The 25,115-nt window shown below is 46.7% G+C and overlaps 1 protein-coding gene and 1 long non-coding RNA gene across 12 annotated transcripts in view; one reads left to right on the plus strand and one right to left on the minus strand.

Annotated features, from left to right (window-relative positions):
• The window catches only part of LOC120957667 (IQ motif and SEC7 domain-containing protein 1), a 177,790-nt gene that overhangs the window by 140,241 nt on the left and 12,434 nt on the right, over positions 1–25,115 (plus strand). For 5 of the 10 annotated variants that reach the window (XM_040379981.2, XM_040379985.2, XM_049608481.1 and 2 more), the window contains one exon: positions 12,320–12,730. In XM_040379981.2, the coding sequence (XP_040235915.2) occupies positions 12,320–12,730 (411 nt within the window). Of the gene's footprint in view, positions 1–4,315; positions 5,646–6,381; positions 6,557–11,216; positions 11,250–12,319; positions 12,731–19,637; positions 19,807–22,508; positions 24,781–25,115 lie in introns of those variants that run through there. The other 5 variants (XM_040379980.2, XM_040379987.2, XM_040379984.2 and 2 more) reach the window with 5 other exon arrangements.
• LOC120957669 (uncharacterized) lies at positions 12,755–15,215 on the minus strand. 2 transcript variants are annotated; one of them, XR_005751961.2, is made up of 3 exons: positions 15,017–15,215; positions 14,283–14,351; positions 12,755–14,221 (listed from the first exon to the last, which is right to left on the minus strand). It is a non-coding gene; the product is annotated as an uncharacterized LOC120957669 (long non-coding RNA). The 2 variants fall into 2 exon arrangements; XR_007452539.1 differs by having other exon boundaries at positions 12,755–13,237; positions 13,302–14,221; positions 14,283–15,215.

Consider the following 25,115-nt stretch of genomic DNA (forward strand, 5'->3'; position numbering starts at 1 on the left):
CCCCGAAAAAAAAAACAACGGTGCTTGCTTGTTTGCCTTCAACGACCGACCAGAAGGTTCTGATTTTCCTGTAAGCTTTACGCTTTTTCTTCCCAGCCTTTCTTTTGTACAGCAACTGACACTATTCCCTGTACTATATGCTATGATAAAGTATGAAGTCTGTTATTGTTTCGCGAACTTCCGTTGATCCGTGACTTTTGCTTCCTAGAATATATCTTTCTACCTCGTTTGCCGTTTGCTGATAGGGAGTGTCGCGAAGGCTCTACAGAAAACCATCCAAACGCGTGCAAGATAAATAGAGTGAAGATTTCGGGTGCTGCTAGAGAGCAAATGATTTGTACTAATCGCACCCGACGAGCCGACCGAGGAGGATTATTATCATTTGGCCCGGGGCGTGTTTGGTAGAGTCGTGGTATTGCACTCTTTTCATTCGCCCAAACAAAGAGGTTATGATTTAAAGGGAAGACATCCTTTTTTTGTTGGTGCTCCTATTTGTAACGAGAAATACATTTAACCTATAAAGAGACTGGCTGTTTTTGTTTCTGCCGTTTGAAATATGCTGCATTTTGCTTTGACAGATGATGATGATGCTTTGTGATGCTCGGAAAAGCCCGCTTTTATTAATAACTCACTGTAGAAGAAAAAATCAGCACCAAAACAAAACCCAGCAGGCCAAACAATAAACCGGCACGAAATAATACAGCGCACAGTGTGTGTGTCGTTGTTTTGTATGCGCGGATCATGTTGAAACTGTTCATCAGAAATGTTGCACACTGCTGAATAGAGCACGAAAGAGAAAGGTCCTGCCAGCGCGGGAAATGGGAAAAGATGAGGAAAATCTAAACGAATGTTTCAGCCCCAAGGTGAATAACCTCCAGAACACGACGCGGCATTCCTGCAGCTTCTCCCTGCTGTAAAGAATGGTCGAAGTCTTGGTTTGGTACATGTTGTTCGCTTAATTTACTCCATCTTTCAAATTACCCAGACCTTCCCGGGTACTCCCCGTCTACTAATACACCATTTATATTAGGCCCAACAATAATCGTCATTTTCGCCCGAGCGAATGTCTTTACATCGCTTTTTTGGGGGCACGAACATTTGGGCACGGATGCTCATGATGGAAGAGCAGAAAGGTGGCCGCCATGGTTTGGTTGGGAGATGTTCAGGAGAGTGGTTGCTTCTAAATGCGTCCTGCAACGCATGCCCGGCATTCGCGTAATGGCTTCAAGTGTAAGAGTTTTGGGGATTTTTTGCTTCTTCCTCTTCCTGGTTATAGCATGAAATAATATGCCTAACAGGGAGGCACTCACAACATCCAGCCGAAGACGCCGGGCACGGGAAGTATGATTTGGAGGATGTTGCCCTCCCTCGGTCTATTCTATTAGGGAAACTTCATTTTCCATGCCGTGCCGATAGGGCCGGTTTCCAAAGCGATTCACTGCAACCCCTCACGCTTCATCTCTATCATCTCCACACCGTCATCATCGTATCGCCACAAGCTCCAGGCGTGCCTATGCACCCTATCAGCCTGAAAGGAGTCAGCAAACTGTTAAAGGGGAATCGAAGGAATATATTCATACATTCCATCAGCCTCTCTTGGCCAAAAAGAAAAGGAGGAAACCAAAATGGTGCACGGTTCCCAACTGTGAGAGACACATAGGGCAGTGCCCAACCGATCCCTAAACCGATGCCATTTATTGTATCTCGGGCTGTTGGGCCCGCTACCTGCACCAAAAGTAAATGGTTCCGATCCGCACATAGTGCAGGATTTGTGGCGTTATCCGCTCCTGTCACGTGTGGTTGGCAATTTTGCATCCAGCGCACTTGGAGTGCTGAAAGTGGTCGTATAATTTTACATTTTAACCGAGAACTATATCTTCCATAACCACGTGGATTTTGTAAAAGGTATTTGAAGGCGAACTGTGCAAGAAGCTGTAAATCGCAGTCAAACTGTTAGGTCTCGTACGTGTCCAAAGATCGCGAGCATGTTCTATTTAAGAGATGAAAGGGATTTCGCATGAAATGAATTCTTCCCCAAGCTACACGACAGACATATGGATTGCAAATTCTAAAAACTGGATACAATCTGTAATACCTTCTCCAAGATCTCTAAGAACAATCCTATCGCGTCGTCCTAACCCGGTACGACCAAATGCAATGCACCACCAGTCACGCCATGTACGCCATCCAGTGCCACGTTACTTGCATCCATTACCGGCCCAGACTCATTTGCAAGTGTAATGATCCGTCCCATGCGGGTCATAACACCAGCGGGGGGGGGGCAGCCAACTAATGCTACTAAGAGGTAGAAACAATCCTCTAGTGCTCTCTTGCAGCGAACAAAAACCGAGCGCCTTAAGCTCATTGGAAAAGTGCAAAGGCATGGCAGGAAAAACTGCCCTCTTCCTGTTCGGGTGTGCTTGGTGTACTGGAAGTTGCCATTAAGCCCGTCGCACTTTGCCTACGCTAAATGTCTTCTAATGCATAATAACAAGTGTTTCGTGTGCGGTATGGGTTTTCCACGGCATGTGCCACTCTGACAGCTGCACACCACCACCACTGCTAGCCTATTTTTCCTGCGACTGCTGTTACGCAATGCGCGAACAGGCGAAGGCGTAATGTATGTATGGGTCCACCTGAAATAGCGTTCGTCACAGCGGGTCCGGTCGGTATGGCCCGGGTGGATTGTGTGAGGGATTTTTTTTCTTGAGCAGTTTCTAGCGACATTAAGGCAATTATAGGCCAGTTGCCTTTCCGCTGCGCGAAGAACCGGCCATCCCAATCAATACTGAAGAAGCATTGGGATTTTGAAGTAATTTTACAGCTAAACCTATTCTAAGGTCAAAGCAATTGATATCCCTGATATAGGAAATAAGTCTGGAAAGAAATAAGTCTAGGAAATTGAGGGCCTTTTATAAATAGATTACCTTCCAGCTTAAAATAATGTCAACCCATAATCTGTAAACAAGTGACTATCATTGAATTAACGTGATTTACAAAACATCAAAAATCTTTTCATGAATTTTCATCACCCCCGCTTGCCATATCTAACGTTCGAAACGTCGCGTGCACTTTGCTCACGCGTACACTGGCGAGGTACTGGTGGAAACACCCTGAAGCAATACGCTTTTCTTTTCCAGTTTCTTGCCATCTTGAAGCATTCGGCCATTTCCCCCCAAAAGCAACGAAAACCTAAAACCAAAAAAAAAAAGCACAAAACGCACACAGAACAGACTCGAGTATGTTCTTTGTCTGGCGTTTTGGTTCCCTTTTTACGCGCTCCTCTTGGAACATATCATCGTCGCCTGCTGCTGCTACTGCTGCTACTCTGCTCCTGTTGATATACCGCGGTGCGCGTTTGCGCTCTTGCTCTCGTGCGGGTTGGCGCTCTCATGACACGCGTACCAACTCTCAGCTGCAGTAAAGTCTCGGTTGGTGCAAAATCTAAAGGGCTCTTTTTAGAAGTAGTAGTGCTGTGACTGGAATATTTCAAGTGTGATAGGTGATGGTATTACTTGGGCAGCTTTTGTGAATATCATGCGAGGTTTGAGTGGTCCGCTCTTGATCACTGATGATACAGATAAGGGTTGGTCTTGTTGAACAGCTTGTTAATAATGCATAATAAAATGTAAACTGTAAGCACGTGCTTCTGGTTGTACATTAAAGTGCATTTAACAATGAAAGGGATATCTGCGAATAAACAACACAAATTTAAAAGTAAAAAATAAATATTAAAGAAACTTAAAACTATAAAATAAAAAATTACACTACACAAAAAAAGTATTATACTAAAAACAAATAAACAAAAAAAATAAAAAAAGGGTGAGTTTACAAAACTTGGAATAAAAAATACGAAAAGTACAGCCTTTGACAACACCAAGACTTAACTGTATACTGTGTACCTTCCTTGCCTCTCTGTTTTTGTTTTCCGTCGCAGTTTTGCTTGTGCTCTCACCATTTTTCTTCCATTTACGCACATCGTCCTGCCCGCCCTTTGTTGGCGGCTTTCGCTGCAAAAAAAAAGTCGTAGAAAAACAGGTTTTTTGTGAACATTTATTTTTTAAGTAATAAGAAAAATGTCCACCAAACCAGTTCAACTGCTCTCTCGTTCTGTCTGAAACACCTTCATCCTTTTATGACGTCGCTTTTTTATTGCTACACCAGTGTGCGAGAGCTCTCGTCCTTGCGTAGTTTACGCGATGTTTTTGCCTTTGAAACTCACACGAACACACACACACACACACGCGATCCTTAGGGAGTAAGGGCGCAGCGTGTACACACACCACAGCACACAGCACAGTGTGTATGTGTGTGAGTGTGTGTTGCTTTGCTCACTGTCCGGTTCGGCGTTCTCTGCGCTCCGTGGCCCTCGAGACTTCTTGAATGGGAACCGGGAATCAGAAAATAGACGTCCGTCCGCCAGTGTAGACGTCCGAGCGAGCGAACGAGAGCGCACGTGAGCGACAACAGCTTCTTCTCGGGCAGTGGCGGAGTTTCCGCAGTTGTACGCAGAGTTTTTCTTCGATCGCGCGCGCCAGTGTACGCGAAGGATACTAGAGAAGTGTGTAGCAGTGTAGGCCCTTTTTGGGGGGCTGTCTCTGATTTTAAATATTCAAGTCGTGCGGTGTTGTGAGTCCTCGCGATTAAATCGAGGCAAACAAAGGACGTCGCAAACACATCGCCCCCTCCTGGCCAAGTGCGTGTTGGAGTTGGAAACGCGTGGAGACCGAATGGTGTAACGATTAAATTCCACGATAAAGGCACAAGCGTGCCAGCACTGTGTTTGTGTTGTAAAAGCGTGTGTCCTGTTTGGGCTTGTTTTTTTTCTATAATTTGTGATGACGTATTCCGGTGTGTACGGCGTATCCTGCGAAGGAGAAGTTATCGATCTCTTTAAGTAGAATAAGTGTATACGTGTGTCTGTGAGAGAGAGAGAGAAAGAGCACAAGAAAAGTGCAGTGTATTTATGGTGCTGTGTGAGAGGAAAGCAAAAGCGCGTACGGCATGATTGGTTAACATTCAGCACAGTTGACGTATTTAATTTGCATAAAATAGTAATGAAATTGTGCTACACATGCAACCCAGAAAAGCATACCATTTGTGAAGTGAAAGCTTGATGTGTGTGCGACAGAGAGAGAGAGAGAGAAAGAGAGAATGCAAAGGGCGTTGTGTTGTGTAATGTTGCCATAAGAATTATCGGCTTACCAATTGCGGCGCAGAGCGCATTCATCGCGGTGATAAATTAGCTGTGAAATCCAAGACTGTCTACATCCGGAAAGGAAAGTGTGCTGGCTTTTCCATTTTTGCACACTGTACACACAGACACACACACACACACGTACACAGTTTGCCGATCTGTGACGCAGGCTAGAACACAGATGAGTGAACGCAAGATAAATCAGTGACGCGGAAAGCGAAAGCGGCACTGATAAGAGAGAAAGGGCACACACTCGTACGCACACACACACAAGCACACAAGCACACATTCTCAGACACACGTACAGCCGGAGTGAGTGGGAGGCGTCTGCGTGCGTCCCCCATCCACCCCGCCCGCAAGCCAGCATCATCGCGTACCAACGGGACAGCCGGCAGCAACGGGCAGCGGCCGCCACCAGCGAGGAGATGTTACTATTTCAGATACTAAAGTATTGATTTTCATCTTACCCAACACACGTCCACCCCCTTTTTACTCCACCACACACACACACACACACACCCGCTCCCATACAAAACAATTACGCATACAAACAAGCGCGCACGCACACGTACGTAGTAGTGTGTGCGCGCAGCGCCTGTAGAGTAGCAAACGCGAGGGGGGTTGGAAAATCTCCCATTTATGCGAAAATGGCAGTAGGGCGCTAGAATATCCTTTTTTTTGGCCGTTACAACACACCCTACACCATCATTTGCTACTGCTTCTGGCAAATGGGAAATTCTATTTCAATGTGTGTGTGTGTTTGTTTGCGTAATGTATTACATGTCCCGTGATTCCTCTTTATCAGAAGGCAAAAAGGATATACCGACAGGGACTTGTAACTGTGTGTATGTGTTTGTGTGTGGTGGGTGGCCGAAAGGGCTTTTTTGTCGCTTAATTTTCCACACTTAGCTTTAATGTGTGCGTGTTGGCATTTTAGAGCAGTTTTTGTTTTGTTTTTCACATTTTTTTTGCTGTTTTGTTTGTATCTGTGTGTGTGTGCCGGCTTTTTGGTTGTGCTATTGTGTGTACTTGCGTGTGCTATTTATTTAAAATTGCTATTTTATATTTAAAAAAAGAACTCTTATTTTTATGTTTTGTGCTTTTTTGTTAGTTGTTTTCATTTATTTTTTTTATGTTTTTGTGTGTGTGTTTGTTTTGTTAGCATTATTCAAAGCATCAGCAGAACTGTACTATTCGCTACCGTGTATGTGTGTTTTACGTTCTAGCACTGTTTAAACAAAAAAAGGATATTACACAAGTGTTTTTGTTTTTGTTTTGTGTTGTCCTATTTGTGTGTTTTGTTTTTGAGTGAGTCGTCAAAATGATCATTTGCATCTCCGGTTTCATTATCGGTGGAAGGTAGTTATTTTTTATGTTTTCTTTTATTTTATTATGTTTTACACATCAAGCTTATCTCTTTACGTTCACAGTTTATTATTTTTTATGGTTTACTTTTACGTTCAAATGCTAGTTTTGTGTACCCTCATTGTACCGCTGCTGCTCATCCTCTTGCATTAAAATTGTACCACCTTCCCTTGTTCCCTTTTGTACCTTTTTTCTATGAAATTTTCACCTTTTCGCTAGGGGTACCGAAGCCGAAACTCCCTGTCCCTTTTTTTTCTAACAATCCCTAAACCCCAGCAAAGATACCTTTTGCTCATCCCAATCAGCCCCGGGAATAGGTGAACCACACCACGCCCGATGGTTTGAGGGTGCTCCAGTACCCTCTAAGGTCCTCTCCGATTGTGGTGTGTGAAGCGATCCCATCGGATCGTGAAAATAGGCAACTAAAATGCGGATAATAAACTTCGGGGTGTAATTTTTTAATGAATAAGGGACACACACACCGGTGTGATCGGTGTGTATAGCTGTGTGTGTACTCTTTAATACACACAAACCCACACACATACGTGCAAGTATACACTCGATGGCTTTACATAGTGATGAGCCTTGCCGATGGCATTTTCCGGCACTTTTTTATAACGATGGACGGGGAAAAAATGGAAGAGCTGTAAAAAAAAACTCGTACTGACATTATTTCGCTCCAGGGCAAATAAATATAGTTTTCAGCTTTAGCCCTATAGAGGCACGGAGTCAGAGAGAGAGAGTGGTAATTTGTGTGCGAATGCCCGCTTCTTTGGTGCGCCCGGGACCGAGAAGCCTTTCGGTTGGGCTATTCGATACGATTCGCCTACGGAGCCGTGGAAAATATGTCCCAGAAAGGGAGGCATGAAACTCAATTTTCATAATTTTCCCCTCCAGGTATTTGTTTTTTCGTCACCTGGAGCGAAATACTTAGCGTGTGTTGTATGTCCGACTGTTGTGTAGGCAAATTCCGTGTGTCACGGTGGCACCCCTAACATTTGTACCATTTGCAGGGACGACACGACGACCATGGTGCTGCTGCTGGTGATGATGATGGTGCTTCTTCCGGTTGCAATGGGAGAGAGAACCCATCATTTTACCACGGGAAGCACGGACACCGGAAACGGATTTCTTAAGGCCCTTTCCAAGTCCTCGAGGCGGTTAGTTGGGGTTCGCCATCATGATACGCCAACATAATTCTACACGCTGGGTCTGTGTGTGTGTTCTGTCAGAATTATTTCCGTTCTATTTCCCGGCACGATTCTCGAATATTGTGGAGCGTTTTTGGGCATGGGTATGAAGACATTCCAACATGATTGTGTTATGCAATCGCGTGTCTTGCGGTTAAGGGTTGGAGAAGCGAACCATTTTTCAAGGAATTTTGTCGATAAAATAGCATCAGGATATCCATGCAGGCGTTCAATCCTTCCAATGATATTGCTGGTTTCGTGCTTATAAAAGGCTAAAAATTCTCTTACAAAAACTTGCTAGAATGTCAACCAAAACCAATATTCCGCAAAACAAATTCAAAGTCCACCAACGTGAAAAACTTCCCCCAATATGTGGTTGTCGCCGCCGTATCATGTTGTGACGCACTTATCGGTCCTCTTATGGCGTCATCTTTTTGTCCCCACAAAAATCGAAAAAACAGCGTACACCCGCGCGTCTGGTGTGCGCGTCAAACAGGGAAGGGCTCATAAAATACGCCCCCTCGCATGGGGGAGGATTGGAAGGAAGCTTCCCTGTGTAACACAACACTGCAGCCAGGAAATTCCCAGGAAAACTGCGAAATCACTCATGCCGACGCCAAATGGGGCGTCGCTAAAACCACGTTAGAAAAATATGAGCAGCAGCCTTGTCCAGACGGTTGGAAATGCGATAAATAAAAACCACCCCCCCCCTAACCGAAATGACCAGTGGCCAAGTCGTAAAAGGTTGCCCTCTGCAACAGACTTCCGTTGGAAATGTGTCCCACTACAGTGGTCTGTGATTTTGCTTCCCTCTGTGAAAAGAGCTTATTTTACAGAGCTTGTTTCAGGTGGAGGACGAGCAGGACAGATTCTAATTCTAATTTCCGTGTGGTTGTATTTTGGTGCAAAATTATGAAACCACGAATTACTACAACCATTTGGAGGTTAGTGTCAGTGCCATTTTTGGACACTAACCTCTGGCAGCGCTCTCTCACAGTCCCCTGCTCAGTAATTGGATGCGGTTCATAGCGTTCCCGTGTGGTGTGTGTGGTGTGTAGTACGATTAAAACCATTCAAACGAATAAATCAACTCTTCTTGCAGCGTGTGTAACTTCACCAGGTGCGCTGAACGTTTCTGCGGTTGTTGAAAGTCCGTCAACCTTTTTCGGTTTGCTCTCGTTCGACTCCAAGAACTCACCGTCTGGTGGTAGTAGACATTTCACACAAATTAATGCTCAAATAAAGAGCGCCACTGTACGTGGATGACTTGGCCTCCCTTCCTGCACGGTAGGGCATAACATACGAAGAAGTCTGCTCCGGAATGCCGTGTGTGCCGTGTGGCTTCATAAAGCGAAAGGAGGGAGCATTATTTATTAATTCAAGCTTGGTTGATCAACTGGAAATGTTTCGTTCAGGCATTCCACCACCAAACCCTGCAGCGAGGTTCTCGCTGCTGTAAGAAGTGAAAGAAGTAGTCATGTTGGATATTTTCTTTTGAACCCAAACCCGTCATCCAGCAGAACATGTGGTAAATGTTTCCATCATTACCTAACGCCGCAGCAGTTAGGCTTTTAGAGATGCCTTTATGGAGCTATTTTGAAGATCTCGGTGCAGTTTCACTGCTGTCTAATTGCATCCACGCTGCCACCGAGGAATTTCACAGCACCCCCACCCCAGAACATGTGTTTCAGCTCGAGTATGCCGCTGCCCTTATCGGGTCCAATATAATATAATCCCCCCACCGGTGAAGAACCGGTGGCGATGTTATTATTGTTGTTGCGCCCTACCCATCCCAGGCACCAATTTCTTCCAGACACCCATCGAACCGGATTTTCTTGGTGCGCTCTGTTATACATTTTCATCTCACCAGCGCTCCACGCCCCAGATCACCCACCTCGTGCGCGCGAGGGTGGCATAAACATTTGGCGCTGCTGGCGGGAGAAAAGCGAAAAAACGGAGAACCAAAAAAAAAACACTCTTCATTTCCACTTAATTTTGACGCGACGCCTTGGAACCATTTTCCTGAAGACACGCTGCCGTCTACGGAGCGTCGTCTGGAGCACAATGGTGTGGCTGGATTATGACCGAGAGGATCAAATTGCTGGTGCGAGAGTGCCAGAAACCCCAGCGAGAGAAGATGCAGCAGCTGCTGCTGCTGTTGTTGTCTGCTACTGCTCTGCTTCGTTTGTTGCAATCTTCTGGCGCGTTCATTTCAGACCGCTTCCTCCTTCCCAGACATATGGTCAATGGAGGATGCGCAAGCAGTGAGCCAACCCAAACAATATGACCGTGGCGGCCTAGCGAACATCCAGCAAACGCAGCAGGTAGTCCATCAAGGGTAGCAGCTGAGATTCATCTTTCAGCCGTGCTCCGTTTTGGTCATATCCTTTTCTTTTTGGCTGTGGGGATTTGCGGTAGATACGCGCAGGCTTTCTTGGAAGGACTGCTAATGAACGGCACTATCTCCGAAATGGGTAGATTTACGCCGTTCCACACGCGTATGGCGCGTGGCGTCATCATGGTCGGCCACCTCGAGATATGCTGGTACAGCTTATCCCTCAAACACCCCTTCTTAAGAGAAAAATGGACGTCCCGACGTCCAGAATCCGAGCGAAAGATTTCTTCCACCTTGTGCACATCCGTTCACTCCATGTCCACTTATCGATCGCCGCTCGTGGCAAATGTTCTCCCTGGTACGTCCTCACTACACCGTATCGTCCGGAAGTGTGAGATGAAATTTCATTTCCAGACCAACTTTCTTCCTTCCAGCGCGCACACACACTCTCACACAAATACAGACGAAAGAACAAGCGCCATTCAGTGGCCGTAAAAGTGCGATGCTCTGCGCGTTAACTCCCCAGAGTTACAGAAAGTTTGGTTCCCGATGTCGGAACGCTCGAATTCCGCACGTCCAATGGAAAACTTCTGCAAAGTGTGGAGGAAATGGAGAAGATTTATCCACCCGGGTTTCTCAGGCCAAACGGCAGCAATTCGCAGTTTTTTTGCCGACCAACGCAAGCAGAAGCGATATCAATAGGACGGCTTTTGGGTTGCTTATCTTTCAGCAAGCGTACACTTCTCCTGGGGATAGTTTAGGACGGATCGTAAGGCATCCGCGCAGTGCCAAAACTTTTCACCCCGTGTCGAAAGCTATGATCAGGGGGAAAGAAGGTTCTACCAAAACAAAACTTTGTCCTGACAGTGGTTTCAAGGTGTGAAGATGCTATCTTTCACACATGATTGCAATAAAAATTGAAACGAGAACTTTTATCGTCCGGGGAGCGAACGGTTTCGGCGTTAAAAGTTGAACCTAGGTAGAAGTAGAGGCTCGAAAGTTTTGCCGTGATTCCGCGCGATACTCAATGTCACTGGAAAATGCAATTTTGTTCAAAGTTTCTAAACAGCCAGAAAGCAACTCCTTGATACTGATTTCTACCGTTTTTTCTTAATCATTCGCTTTTCAGACGCTATTTCCCAACGCGTTCCAGGATAATCTAGTATTGCCCCATATGTTTGCTTCTGGAAGACCCAGAAGAAATTAAACGTTTCTTTATTTCTTCAAATTCCTTTTTTGCCATTACTTGTTACCGTTTAATTTATCACCAGTTCGCAACATCCCATTTTTATGTCTCTATCTTCAGCCTCCATTGTGTCGTTTACGTCATTCCTGAATGTTTTATACAGTCTTGTAACGCACTTTCCAATCCACAATATCAGACCTGCACTTCCAGAATAGAGACCAAAACCTTATGATCTTCTTTTTCATCCAACGTTAGAGCTAGACGAATCAAATTCGTTACAACAGTAACACATCCGCAAGATTTTCTGCGGCATCGTAGGACAATCGTAGTGTAATTCTTCCTGCCCCACCGAATGTCCAGATGTCCTTTTTCCCTTCCCGAAAGCCGTGCGATCAAACACTGTGGACGGTCTGGCCGTCCGTGAGCCTTTCCTTTCCCCTCCAGTCGGGAATACTTTCGGGACGGATTTAATTACCGTTTCTGCATTTGCTCAGTGCGAAACTCTTGCCTCTCTGTTGCGCTGCGTCTTGCGCATTTGCACGCAGAAGTTTGCAGAATTTAGGTCTCGGGCGCGCAATACCTGTTTTGCCTGTGTGCCTGTTTCATTTCCTTCGTTTTATCCTGCTACAACGCATCCATGGTACACTGAAGAACCATGGGAAAAATTGCCCCTGAGCTTTCCACCGTATTATACCCCTTGCCTCTCTGTTCCTGTCCCTTTTCCCTAAGCCCGTATGTTATAGTTATGTGTGCGAAACCGAACCATCTGCTCCTTTTGCGGGCTTTTGTGTCCACCTTTTGTTGCTTTTGTTTCCTCGCCAGACGCATAACGCATTTTTACCTTCTTTTTTTGTCGTCCCTTTATATGTGGTTTCACCATTTTTAATCACCTTTCTCTCTTTTCTCTCTCTCTCTCTCGTTTTTGTTTTCGTTTTTCTTTTTCGTCTCCATTTTTCTCTCTCTTTTTCATATGTGATCCTATTTCTCTATCTGCTCGCCTTCCTACTGAAATCCGCATGCCCGTCCGTCCGTTCGTGTGTGAGTAGTTTCCCACAAAAAATCGATCGCCCAGCGCAGATCTACTCCACGCATCACCATCATCCGAGCAGCGGTGGCAGTGTTGCCAGCAACAATGGGCTGCTGGCCAGCGGTGGTAGTAGCAGCCTCGGCAGCAGCAGCCTGTGCGGCATTGGACCGGGCGGCGGATCGTACGTGTACGTACATCAGCAGCAGCAGCAGCCACAGCAGCAGCAGCAGCAGAACCACCAGCAATCAACACAGCACTATGTGTCACCGCAGCAGCTTACCTACCATCTGCATTCGGCGACGGGTGCGGCCACCGGCAACGGGTATCACCATCACGGGTCGCACCAGAACATCGCAACGCCCACCTTGCACAAGAAGGGCTCCATCCGCAGCAATGGCGATGTGCTGAAGCGAACACGTGTGCAAAATGCGTAAGTACACTTGATCATCTGATATTATAGTTTCTAAATGGGAATGGGGAATGGGGAAAGAACGGCGAATAAGGTAGTGCGCCTGACCGCAACGACAACTTATTTGCAATTACGTCCGCACACAAACACTCCATTTTATGGCGATCCGCTCTAGTCCACCACGGTCGTGCTGTTTAGCACACATTCTCAGCTTGGAAGTGCGTGCCTGGAAGGACATTGCAGGAATTAAGATCTCCGGTGGTCGAAGAGGAGGAGTAGTTTGATTAGTTTCGTAAAATGGCTTTATTAAATTACACCTCGCTAAGTGCCAATGTACAATGACTGCATCGAAGCGCACTGCTAGCCCTCGGTAGCTCTCGAAATAGGTTGGCCACTAAGCTCCGAATCGTGGATTAGGTCATAATGAGGTCCTAATCCAATAGAACTTCCCTGCTACTGCTGCTACTGCGGACCATCGTACGTTACGGAACGTGGTTTGTGGTGACGCAATTTCCAAACGTTCCAGACCTTGCAACATAAAAAAAACTATTCAAAACTTTTTTGATTTAACGCTTGATAAGGTAAAACATACATTGGTGTGACAACCCACCCACCTCGCAGCACCTTCCAATGTGGTCCAGAGTTACCGGCAATTGATGGTTATCGTGCGACGACGCGTACCACCCCGCCAACCGTTAGTTGTGCAACGACATGATTTCGCTCTCCCAAGAAAGGACAAAAGCAAGGAAATGGGCAATGCGTGTGTTGTGTGTGTCCCATGCTTGGCATAATGGGTTTCGGTACCAATTTCCCTTTTCCGGCGTGTGTTCCCGATGTGTGTTTTTCGCCTTGCCGTACATCACACAACAATTGATATTAATTGCCCAGACCTGGTGGCAACGCAATAAAAGCCACCAGGGCCAGGAGTTTGGGTTGGGGTAGGTTCCAGGTAGGCTACTACGGTCTGTGGGCCGGCCATGTTTGCTAGACGTACGTCCGTACGCTTGACGGAAAGTAATTTATCACAACATACACAGCTCAAGGCTGTGTGACAAACGGGATGGGATAGTCTGTCGCCAAACGCTTGGCAAAGGGCAATTGTTCTTCCAATAAAAGGTTTTTTGTTGTCGTTTTTCTGTTTGCCAGCGGACCGCACCGATGTAAGTGGAGAAACAATGGAGAATGACTTGCCATGGTCAATTTCGCCCCAAAATATATGGCGCTTGACAGCTAGATGTAGGCTGCAGTATCTCTAATCCATTCTTGGGGATCATCTAATTCAGGGATCTCCCAACCTTTTCAATTCGCGGGCTACATTGCTCTGCAAATAGTTTTGTCGAGGGTTATTCTGGCGTTATCTTTAGCTAGTGGATGAACGGTTACATCTCGTTTTGATAAGTCTCGAGGACCTCATGCTGCTATGTTTGGAGTAGTTTGGCAATCCCTGATCTAATCCATTGTCTGGGGTTAGCACTTGCAGCGGACACCGTAAACGAAATCGCAAACAAAAACCTGAAATTCAAATTCTAGTTAATTCCAGCAAAATCTGACCCTTTCACAAACACACACTTACGTTACACGCACTTCAAACTCGCACTGTTCTGGACCAGCTCTCTAGCGTCACCGACATGTGTACGTGTGTCTGCAAGTAAACACAAGTGTGGCAAAACTTGATAATCAAAATGTATGTTTTTTTGTTGGTTGTTTGTTGTTTTGTGTGTGTGTGTGTGTGTGTGTGTGTGTGTGTATGTTTCGTGTCGCCCAAACATCACAGGCCCGACGAGCGTCACCGGCTCTCTATCTTTGTTCCGAAAGCTCTGGGTGCAACTCTTTCGAGTGCGATCGTCGCTTCGTTGTGTGTTGTGCCATTTTGGCACACGTCTTCTACTCCCAGCTTCGGCTTCAATTTTGCGTTCGGAATATTTGGACGCACACACACACGTGTGGCGGGTGAGGCATGGAGAAGATGCGACGCTCATCAAGCGACGCGCGTGATAACAGACCAGGCACTGATTGTTGCTGTGTGTGCGGCGGTGTTTCTTGCGGGCCACAGCAGCCTGTTACCCTCGTTGATGTGTGTTGGTGTGATATGTGTGCGAGTCTCTTGGATCCCCTGCTGGATGACAGATACTGTTTGGTACTGTTGTTTTCAGACAGCAAACGAACAAACAAAAAAACAAGCTACTCTAGCGACGCGCTTGTTGTGGATCCTCCTGTCTGTCTGTCTGGTGCCTGGTGCGATGTGTATGCGAAAGGTGCTAACCTGTTAGTTGCTTCTCGAGCCACCGCGTGTGTGTGCGTGCTTACCTTTCCAGGCGGAGGCTGTGGAAACAGATTTCGGCAACAGAATCATTCCGCGCGTAGTGTCCTACCAACACGCACACACCTCCCAAGCTTCTGTTGGGCTTCTGTTGGTAGTTCCCTTTTGCACAACAGCACCACGAGCCGGATGAAAAGCAAAAACTGTGTTCTGTGCGAATCTTCCTTCCTAGCAGCGTTCGATCAGGTGAGTGAGCGTGTTTCTCTAGTGATAACCGGCCGCGTGCAGTGTACGTGGCCACCCGGGCTAGTCTAACGAGTGAGGGCGGACAACGTGAGCACCGCCTTAACCGTGCAAACAACCGGAGCTTCAAAGCCAAGAGTCACATGTAACGAATGCTAACATTCGGGGGGACGACCTGGCTGAGCTTCGTTTGCTCCAATTAAGTCGTCGAGTGGTCCGGCTCCGGCGCATATTAGCGTATTGCAACACACACCTACAGCGCGGTCTTCCGATTAAAGGTAATTAAATGTGCACAGGTCCCGTGTGTGGTACAAAACCGTGCAAACTTTACAAGTGTTTACTCTGCCCGTAGAGATTTGGCCCAACTACCTCGCCACTTGTGCGCGAGTGTGTGTGTACGTGTGGGTGGCACAATTAACGTGACAAGCGTGTCATCGACCAAGGTCTTTGGTTGTATGTTTTGGTGCCCGGTACTGGTCGCGCTAATGTACGATAACGTGCGGCAGGAGGCCGTCTGGGATAAAGAGGAGATCGACCAGCGTACAGAATAAGCAATGACCGATGGGCTATATATGTCTTTCGAAGATGTGCCAATTTTTGACGAAGATAAATGGACAAATAGCCGGCACCGGGAGCGCAAATCCTCATAAATCGTCCGTGCGCAACTGTGACTCTTCACGAATGTTTCCAAAGTTGACAGAACGCCTGAACGGAATGAAAATTGCAAATCGTCTCCCCAATCCTCTCGGCTTGGCGCCCCGTTTTTTGTCGTTAGAGCACGAAGAAACCGTTTCCAGCCTGTGCACAGACCCAGCTGCTGTCACAAACATTTTCGAGGGGTTGAAAATTAAATGCCGTGCTTTACAGTCCTCTCACGGCCGGCGGACGCTATAGGCGCAGTGGAAAAACTCTCTCACACACACCCTCAGTGAGGAAAAGCCGCCACAGCCGACCGTTACACGCACACACGAAGGTCGAAATTCATGTCGCGTAACAGCAGTCAGCGGTCTGCGATGCCCCAAAACATGCGTTTTTCACCTTTTTTCACCAGTGTGTGTGTGTGTTTTTTTGTTTGCTCGGAGAGCCGTGAAACGTGCACGACCGCGTCGGATGAACTTTACATTTTGGAGGTCATAAAATGCGACAAATTTAGCCGGCGTGCGGCGTCTTTTTCTCCGCAGATGAAGGATCCCTCTGGCGGGGGAGGGGAGCACAGGATGGAGCTCTCCCGAGACGTGCCGTTTGGAACTTTGTTGGGACACTTTATTGGAAGAAATTAACATCCATTAAGGGTGAGAGTGGTTTCTGTTCCACCGCTTGGTTTCCCGCCCCATGGGGCATACAGCACCTTTAAAAAAACGGGAAGTGAATGTCACCACACACACCCACCCACGCTTTACAGTGTGTGCACATTTTATTAACTTCCGTCAGACACTTATACCCCGCTCGTTGTCTGGAGGGAAGCTATTATATGAGGTAAATCCCTCCCACCCGGGCCTTACTTCACATAAGCCGTACATGATTGCTTACTTTCTTTCACTTTATTTGAATCGTTTAACACCCGCACCATGGAAAATGTAAATAGCGCACCGGGAGGGTAGGGGAAGAAGCATACCCCACGAATGAAATGCTTCGGCTGTTAATTAATATCGGCAGGCAGCAATGTTGGTAGTGAAAGCAATCGATTGTTCAGCAGACACCTATTCAATTAACTTCCAGCAAGGCGAGGGTGCATCTTTATGGAAGCGCATAAATTCCTTACCCAAAGGTGGGGCGATGCATTCAATCGATTGCTTTCAATCAGGTCGAACGTACGTTTCCACCGGTGGATTGATTGCACCTGCACTGTCCAACGGCGTGTCTAGTTCAAACAAACATTCCCACAGTAGCAGCAGCGGCAGCAACGCATCGGGCGCACGAATGCATGTGCCAACAAAGAAAATCCTATCCTTCCTTCGAACTGAACCTGTCAAATCAGGGGGGAGGCATCCCCAGGAGGACGCTTTGCTGAGTGGAAAGATATTTATAAACGTACCCACCAACGCGCTTGGTGTGAATAGAGATCCTTCCCGTTTTAAACAAACCCCCCGTCAACTCAGCAGCACGATGAAGGAAATTGCCTACATAAATGCACCACCGTGACTCGTCCTTCCACTCGCAAACACGCAGCTTCGCTTGTGCTGTGCAATGCAGTTCAAATACAGGCCAGCCCTCTCCACGTACCCCGGTTCTGTCCGGTTCTTCTGTTTTCTCGATCGTTTCTCCGGTGAAGCGTACTAATTTTTATGAAGTGATCTCTTGGCCTCCTTCCCCCAGTGCGCACGCTTGGGTGCGCGCCCAGAATGGGAGACACGAGGCGAACGAGCAGAACAGGCAGCCACGCACTAATAAACCGTTTAAGATTGTGCCGGCAAGAACGGAGGGGATGCACTATCGCTGTTTGGGCGTTGTTTACAGCTGGGATCGTTCTCGATCCTTCGGGGAGTGGATCCTTTACGCTTAGGGTAGGGTGTCGGTGAAGAGGGTAGTACAGAGGCAATGAAGAACACACACACTCTTTCGCTCTCCAAAATTATGGTTTAATAAATTAAAAAGAGAAAGAAAGAGAGAGATAGAGAGAGAGAGAGAGAGCAAGAGAGAGAGAGAGCGCGCGAAGTACGTTGTTTGTAGAGCTAAAACAATTTATTGGGCGACGTTCCAAGAAGAATTGCCCAAACTTTGTAGATGCGAGAATAATCCAGCGGTGTCAAACTTTGGGCAATGATGGTTTAAAATGTTTACATTTGAAACATGTTTTGCTTACAATACACCTGCTATAATTGTTTATAATGTTTGCCTATTGGATTTTTTTCTCTTTATGGCAAATTAATTTTAAAAATATGCTGAAATCGGATTTTTATAATTAAAAAATGTCCTGTCGCTTATCGACTTATTATAATGACATGACAAGAGATTATGCAAAGTTTTTGCACAAAAATAAATATAATTATTGACTATCCTATTGATGTCTGCGCTCTATTCTATTCTATATGCGACATTGCAATTTTTTGGCTAACAGCAAAAGCATAAATCCATTATTCGTTTTATTCTTTTTTTGTGTTTATACTTATTTTTGATTGTAAAATTTCTTAATTTTGTAGAAATGCCTTGTATTTTTGTTTGTCTTTTGTATGAGCAACAATTCTACTTGTTCGCCTGTTTTCTTATCCCTATTTGATTTATTCAAAGGGCAAACTAAACTCTATTATTGATACTGAAATCCAGTACAAGTTGTCCTCGAGATTCGCTATTAATGCGTTCCGAGAAGAAACTGTGTAAGTCGAGTCTCGCGATTTTCTGCCAACATATTGCTAATTTTCAGATTCACGTTCTTTTGATAATTGATTTCAGCCTGTTTATTATTTGATAAGATTTTGACTGGACAGTACAATTTTGCAGCTGAATGAATGATTTTTAAAATTAGAACAGAAGGGCATTTATTTTGAATTTGACAATTGATGTGTCAAATCAGTATAATATTCTCCAAGAACTGTCAAAGGGGCCCTTCACGATTCTAGTCAGTTTTTTTTATGGAGTTTGACAGTTGGAGGCTGAAATCATGTAAACACTCCATACAAAACCACACAAAAAACTAGCCTGCAATTTTCAGTCTAGAATATTCTAGCCTTAAAGCTAGAATTAGATTCAAGTACCTGCTCGAAAACACGGTGTTGTTTACATTTACCCCAAGGTGCATTAAAGAGATCAGGTGATGCAATATAGAATCAAAGTGTATGTAGTCCAGGTGGTCTCATAGCATTTTTTATAACCAATTTTGAGCATCACTTTTTAACAGAACGAGTGAAAACTTTTGCTCCAACGAGCTTTCTGGAGGCTTGACGAATACTCAAAACACTCTTAAAATCTTCATTCAGAAGCAGAAGCGATAAACATCAGCCTTCAAAATGCATACACCTTGGAATAAGCTCACCTGTATATTATACTCACTTAGATAACTGCTATAAAAATGCTATACAATGCAAACAGCTGACAGGCTGAAATTTCAGCCTTCGAACTTACAACGGAAAGGGCCCCAAATTTAGAAACCGCGTATCTCTGAATCCGCGTATAAGAGGTACCACGTATCTCAGGTACTATGTGTAGTGCCAATTGCAGCAATGAAAATTAAAAAAAAAAACTGTTTTAAAAATAACAAAGATTGAAATATGTGAATTATTTTATGACTGAGTAATACAACGTTTCGCTGACAGCTAATCTAAAAGATCTAAAAAAATATTGACAATTTTGCAACCTTCGACGTTCGACACGGAACCTCACGATGAAGTTGGACACCTCTGGCATAACCGTGCTAGAAACACTCTAGTTCGCTCTCGCACAACCGCTACCGTTTTTACCGAGTGGGAGCGGGAGAGCGAAGCGTACGATCAATTTCCAACGAGCGGTGATTGGGTGGGGGAGGTGGACGGCTGGTGGTTTGCAAGGTTGCTGCACCGTTTCGACAACAAACCAGCCGTGCTCGGTGCGGCCGCACAATTAGTTCGAACCGAAACCTCATTTGGTGTGCGTTGCCGTGTGGGCCTGCTCGTCGATGAAGGTGGCTAGATAGATAGTTGATAAATGTGTTTACCGTACGGTAAACGAGCGCGCGCGCGTTAGTAAATCGCCACAACCACCCCCGCCGAAGAGAGGGAGAGAGAGAGCAAAACCACCCACCCACCCCCAAACGGTTGGCATTGCTTGGCCAGCGGCGGATGCACCACATACCCGAGGGGTGTGCGCGATCGTGTCCGTGCGTGCGCGCGTTTTCAGTTCTTGTTTGATCAACGGCCTGAAGGAATTCAACATCGTGTCCGCGCGTCCTCCAAACGCACCCAAGTAAAAGCATTTTCGCGCATCAGTAACCGCGTGTGTGTGTGTGTTTTGTTTTTAAAGCGCCGGAAGAAGAGGTCGATGTTGCAACCGATGCGGATACCTTCCGCAGGCCGTTGCCATCGTACCTTACGGCCGTTACGGTCCAGTTCGGGTGCACCTATATCGATCTAAACGTTGCTGCCGTTGTTCGTGTCTGTTCCGTAGCTCATACGCGAAAACCGACCATAATTGCCCCGAAACGTGTGTTGGTACAAAGTGTGTAAAATGTTTGACGTGAGTGAGGAAGAAATGTGTTCCTTTGTGTGTCCAACACACACCGTTTTGCAGGAAGGTCCCTTCTTCCGGTCTACGTGCTCTCGCTGCACAGTGTCACAGACACACAGGTCGCTTTGTGGAGGATTGCTCGCCAATAAATCGTAGAATTTTGTGTCTGCGCACAAGGACGGGACGAGCGCGTCGTGTTAGAATAAAGAGTTTTCGGTCGTGCTCTTCCTGCCTTGCTTCCTTGTTCTACAACATCCGGTCCCCTTTCGGAGCAGACAGATTCTGTGAGGGGTGGGAAAATAAAGGACGAAACGTAAAAAAAAAATGGAAGTAAAACTCGAACAAAAAGGACATCCTCCTCTGTGTCTGTAACGTGTTCTACACACCGGAAGCGGAAATCTTCCGCACAGGATGTAAGTCTGTGTGCATCGCACAGCACAGCCGAGAAGGACGAGAACCATCCAGTCCAGTGATGTGATGTGTGATGATGGTGATTCCCTTCCCTCCTCCTCCCTCCTTTCAACGTGTGAGGGACTTAAACTCTGAAGCTGTAAAGACAAGTGCCTCTTGGAGCGGTTCTCGTTTTTTCCTCCTCTTTTTTTTCGGGTTGATTATCTCTGTGCCTCTTTCTTCGTGTTCGGAATTGAAAAATCGGCCATCCGAGAAGCGTCAGCAGCATCAGCATCCTCCTCCCACCAGCGTATACGTTCCGTTGGAGATAAACAAACAATTTGTTTCGCTTGTGAAATCGCATCGGAAGTGCACAGACCGATAGAGAGCGAGAGAGAGAGCGCGCGCGAGACGATAGAAGACGTGCGCGAGGGAACATCCAATTTGGGTGCTATAAACATAACAGTTTGTGTTTTAGGGTGTTGCGAGATATGCTTTGCTTTCTTCAGGAAAGGAAGAAAAAAGAATGTCTGACATTAGAACAATCTTTTTTACTGTTTTCGTTTAAAGTGTGGCGCAGAGCGATGAGGAGGAGATGCTTGCGTGCTTCGGTCCCATTTGCTCATTGCTCTTGCACACACGATGACCAACAACGTATGTTGATTGGTGGCAATTTTAATTACTTCTGCTGTGGACAAAAAATGGCAAGCCCCTTTTTCATACCTTCAGCGAGATCTTAGACCTTAATTGAATGTCCAGAAGAGCAGAAACTCGGGTTGAGAGGGTTGAGGATCATGATACCTCATCAATTTATCTTTCCCCCCTCCCGGTTTGGCGCGGATAGCATCTGCCCAGAGGCCCTGAACATAATTAAGAGTGCACAATTTAAATGACGCTGATTTGATTTAATTTACGCGCTCGGTCGGTGATTTTTACTGCAGCTACTGATGCTGCTGTTTCTGCTGCTGCTGCTGCTGCTGCTACTGCTCCACAATAAACCACAATTTGCGCGTGTGTGTCTTTACATCTGCGTGAATGGTCGGCCTGACAGCCTGGGAATTTGTGCCGTTCTGTTGTGTTCGCTTCTTTCGCATGCGAGTTTGCGAATCTCATGATGAAACACACCGATGCGATGGGATTGTTTGGTGAGAACCTGTCGGCAGTTCCGCCGCATATGCCGCCCTGTATATATCTAACAAACGAGCGACAGGTGTGAAGGCCTTAGGTAATCTCTTCGGGCCGGTGGGTATTACAAATCCAATACAGAGCATTGGAAAATGGACCTTATGTAAATGTAACTCTTTCTCATGAGCTAGCGCACCGCACCGTATGTGGAATGATGTGATAGAAGAGATTAAGACACATCAGCAAGTGAAGGTGCATACAGCATTCAACTTTGTTTTCAACATTGAGCAACATATTGAGCGTTAGAAAAAACGTGGTGGCTGTCGTCCATTAACTTCCTGAACTCCAATGTCTTATCGTTTGCTTTTTTTCTCTCTCTCTCTCTACAACATTCCGCATATAAAATCCACTTCAGCACGTTTGCTCGCCGCTACAGAGTGGCCAAACCTTACATATCTTATCAACCTCGAACACACACCCGATAAGCGCAGCACGGGGCAAAATATCGATTGATCTTTGTCTATTTCTAGTCGCGCAAAATTCCACCTGATATATCCCCCCTGTTCGCGATGTAATTATTTGCGTCCTCGAGCGCACGTTTCCACTCACTCTCGTCTCCGTCACTCTGTTGGCATTGAATTCGTAAGCTCTCTCAGTTCTCGTACGCCAGCAGAAACGGTACGCTCGCCGCGTATACTCGATAAATAAAACATCTGTGATCAGTGAGTCATCCTCCACCAGCGGTTTATCTGTAGAAATCTAATGCACCACGGCACATGCGGGGAACATTCACTGCCCCACTCTGTATCTCGTTCGTGTGAGGGCATTCTTTAACATAAAAACTATAGTCCAAATATCGAGAAGTTTCCAAACTTTTTTGTGTTTGGGGAAGGCTTATCATCTCCACACCTCTGGAGAGATAAAAGGGAGTCACAAACCCTTATCGAAACCTCCCGAGCGTTTGCCAATTTGTTTGCCAACCGTCTGTGTGTGTGTGTTGTGTTAGTCTTCGATAAAGCTAGCTTTTCTGGAGCAACCAGAGAGTCGTCCCCATACGCCGGTCACATTGTGCTCTCGCTAGCGTAACCTGTTCGTCGTGTGTTTTGTGGTGCCGTTAAGAAATAGAGGACCTGCCCTAATTAGAGATATCTCCGGCAGGCTGCGTGTCTGCCGGACGTGACCAAATGGACAATGTGGTGGACGAATGAAATGAGGAGAGAGAGAAAACCGGAACATGCGTAACGTGCCTTTACGGAAGTGACATGGATTTCAGCCGGCGGGAGTTCGTGGCATTCGATCGATGTTGATGTTTCTGAGGAAAACGAAGGTGTCCTTTTAGGCAGGGACAAAGCGTCTCCGAAGATCGATTGGTGGAAGAAGAAGGATCGTTGGACCTTGAAATCTAGATCCATAAGAAGGTGTCAGCTTACACAGGTCTCTCGCTCTCGCTCTCTCTTTCAATCCCTCTCTTCTGTGGTGTGCTTTATCGTGTGCTGGGTGTGAATCCATCGAAACACTCCTGGGTCGTGTTGTGTACGCGGGCGGCCTAGCAGTTCCACAGCACTGGCGTTGCCCGCGAGCTGCCATTAATTGTGTGTCTTTCCACAGTGTCGCACGTGCGTCTCCGTGCACGGCCAGCGGTGAGGAATGCCGTTGTAGGTGTTGACCGGCAGTAGTGTTGTCACCTGCTCTCACCCCTACCACTGGTAGAGGGAAAATTGGAAAATGTGTGCGCAGAAAGAATCATTACCACTGTGTGTGTGTGTTGTGCGAAAACGGGCGTAAAAGTGTAACAAAGGTTTAATTGAAAAAAAGATAAAACATAACCTAGAGTGTGTGTGTGTGTACTGTGCGTTACTTTTGCGAGCGGAAATTCGGAAGGCCGGAAACGTGCGACGGCAAGTGGAGAGCAGTTGCCTGCGCCATCCCCGCTCCACCAAAAACAATGCGTCAACGGCGAAATCGAAAGCGCAGCGCGAGAAAAGAGGAAACAATTTACTGCCGGTCCGTTGGACACGGGCCACAGTGTGAGGCTCGGTTGTTGCGGTTCCAGTTGGCTGTCAACTAGGGCTCCGCCGCGCATTGTTTCGGTGCAAGCCGTTGTCACCTAGCGGCGTCTGGTCTCTAGGTTAGCCACTGACAGCATGAGGATGTGCGACAGCGAAGGGCAGCAGCACCTCCAACAATTGCTGCCACCAACCACCACTTCGCCGGAAGTAATGGTCGATGAAGAAGGTGATGAGGATGGTACGACGACCCTGCTCTCCCTTTCGCCCGACTGTGCCGACAGTGGGATCGGTGTAGAGCTGGACGCTGGTGGGCGTTCGATCGCAAGTGTCACCTCAACCGGTGGAAGTGACGACGATGATAGTCTTTCGTGCGATTGTGTGTGCTCGTGCTGCTGTAAGTGTCGGGAGGTGGCCATCGAAGAGGATGGTGGGTCGCCATCACTACTGCTGTCGCCGGAGATCACGTTCTTGTCACAGCAGTACACCCGGCTACCTTCACTGCAACCTCCAACGCCACTGACGGAACCGCCTGACGATCGTTTGAGTCGCGTCCCTGTCAGAAATAGTGTCGCTAGCAGTAATAGTAGTAGTAGTAGTCTTAGTAGTGTACCACGATCACGCTCCACGACGCGTCTAGAGGACGTGGTAATGGCCGCCGTGAAGCGTCACGATGACAACACGATGGCGGCGATCGTGCGGCGTCGGCGTCGCCTGCAGCTGCGCGCCAAATCTGGCGAATATCCGCTCACCATCCCGGAATCATCCACCACCACGCTGCCGCACGATCGTAACAACAAAGCGCTGACGCTTTGTTCTAGCAGCTCCACCGCCATGATGGCACAGAGATCAGCGGCAGCAGCATCACTGCCACAAGGCGGCGTTCGTACGTTGGAGATAAAATTCGTATGGTAATTAAACGATGTTCTCTCGCGCGAGCACAAGGGGTGTGTGAGAATGTGTAGTAGTATATTCTAGTCGCGTGTGTGTTTCTGTGTCACGTAAATTATCCATATCGCGTCCCGAGCGCTTGCACACACAGATTCTGGCTTCGTTTCGCCGAAGGGTTTGCTCTCTTGTGTGTGTGTGTCTGTATGGACGATTTAGATCGTGAAGATAGTGTTAGGGGCCGTTGCGTCGTTTGGTGAATATATGGCACATCGCACGCCGCGAGATCTCTCTATCGTTTATTTAGTACATGGTTGTGGTGTGGTGGTGCTCTGTTGTGAAACGCGCTCCTAATAAC

Source organism: Anopheles coluzzii, chromosome 3 (genome assembly GCF_943734685.1).
Source record: "Anopheles coluzzii chromosome 3, AcolN3, whole genome shotgun sequence".
Classification (NCBI taxonomy): domain Eukaryota; kingdom Metazoa; phylum Arthropoda; class Insecta; order Diptera; family Culicidae; genus Anopheles; species Anopheles coluzzii.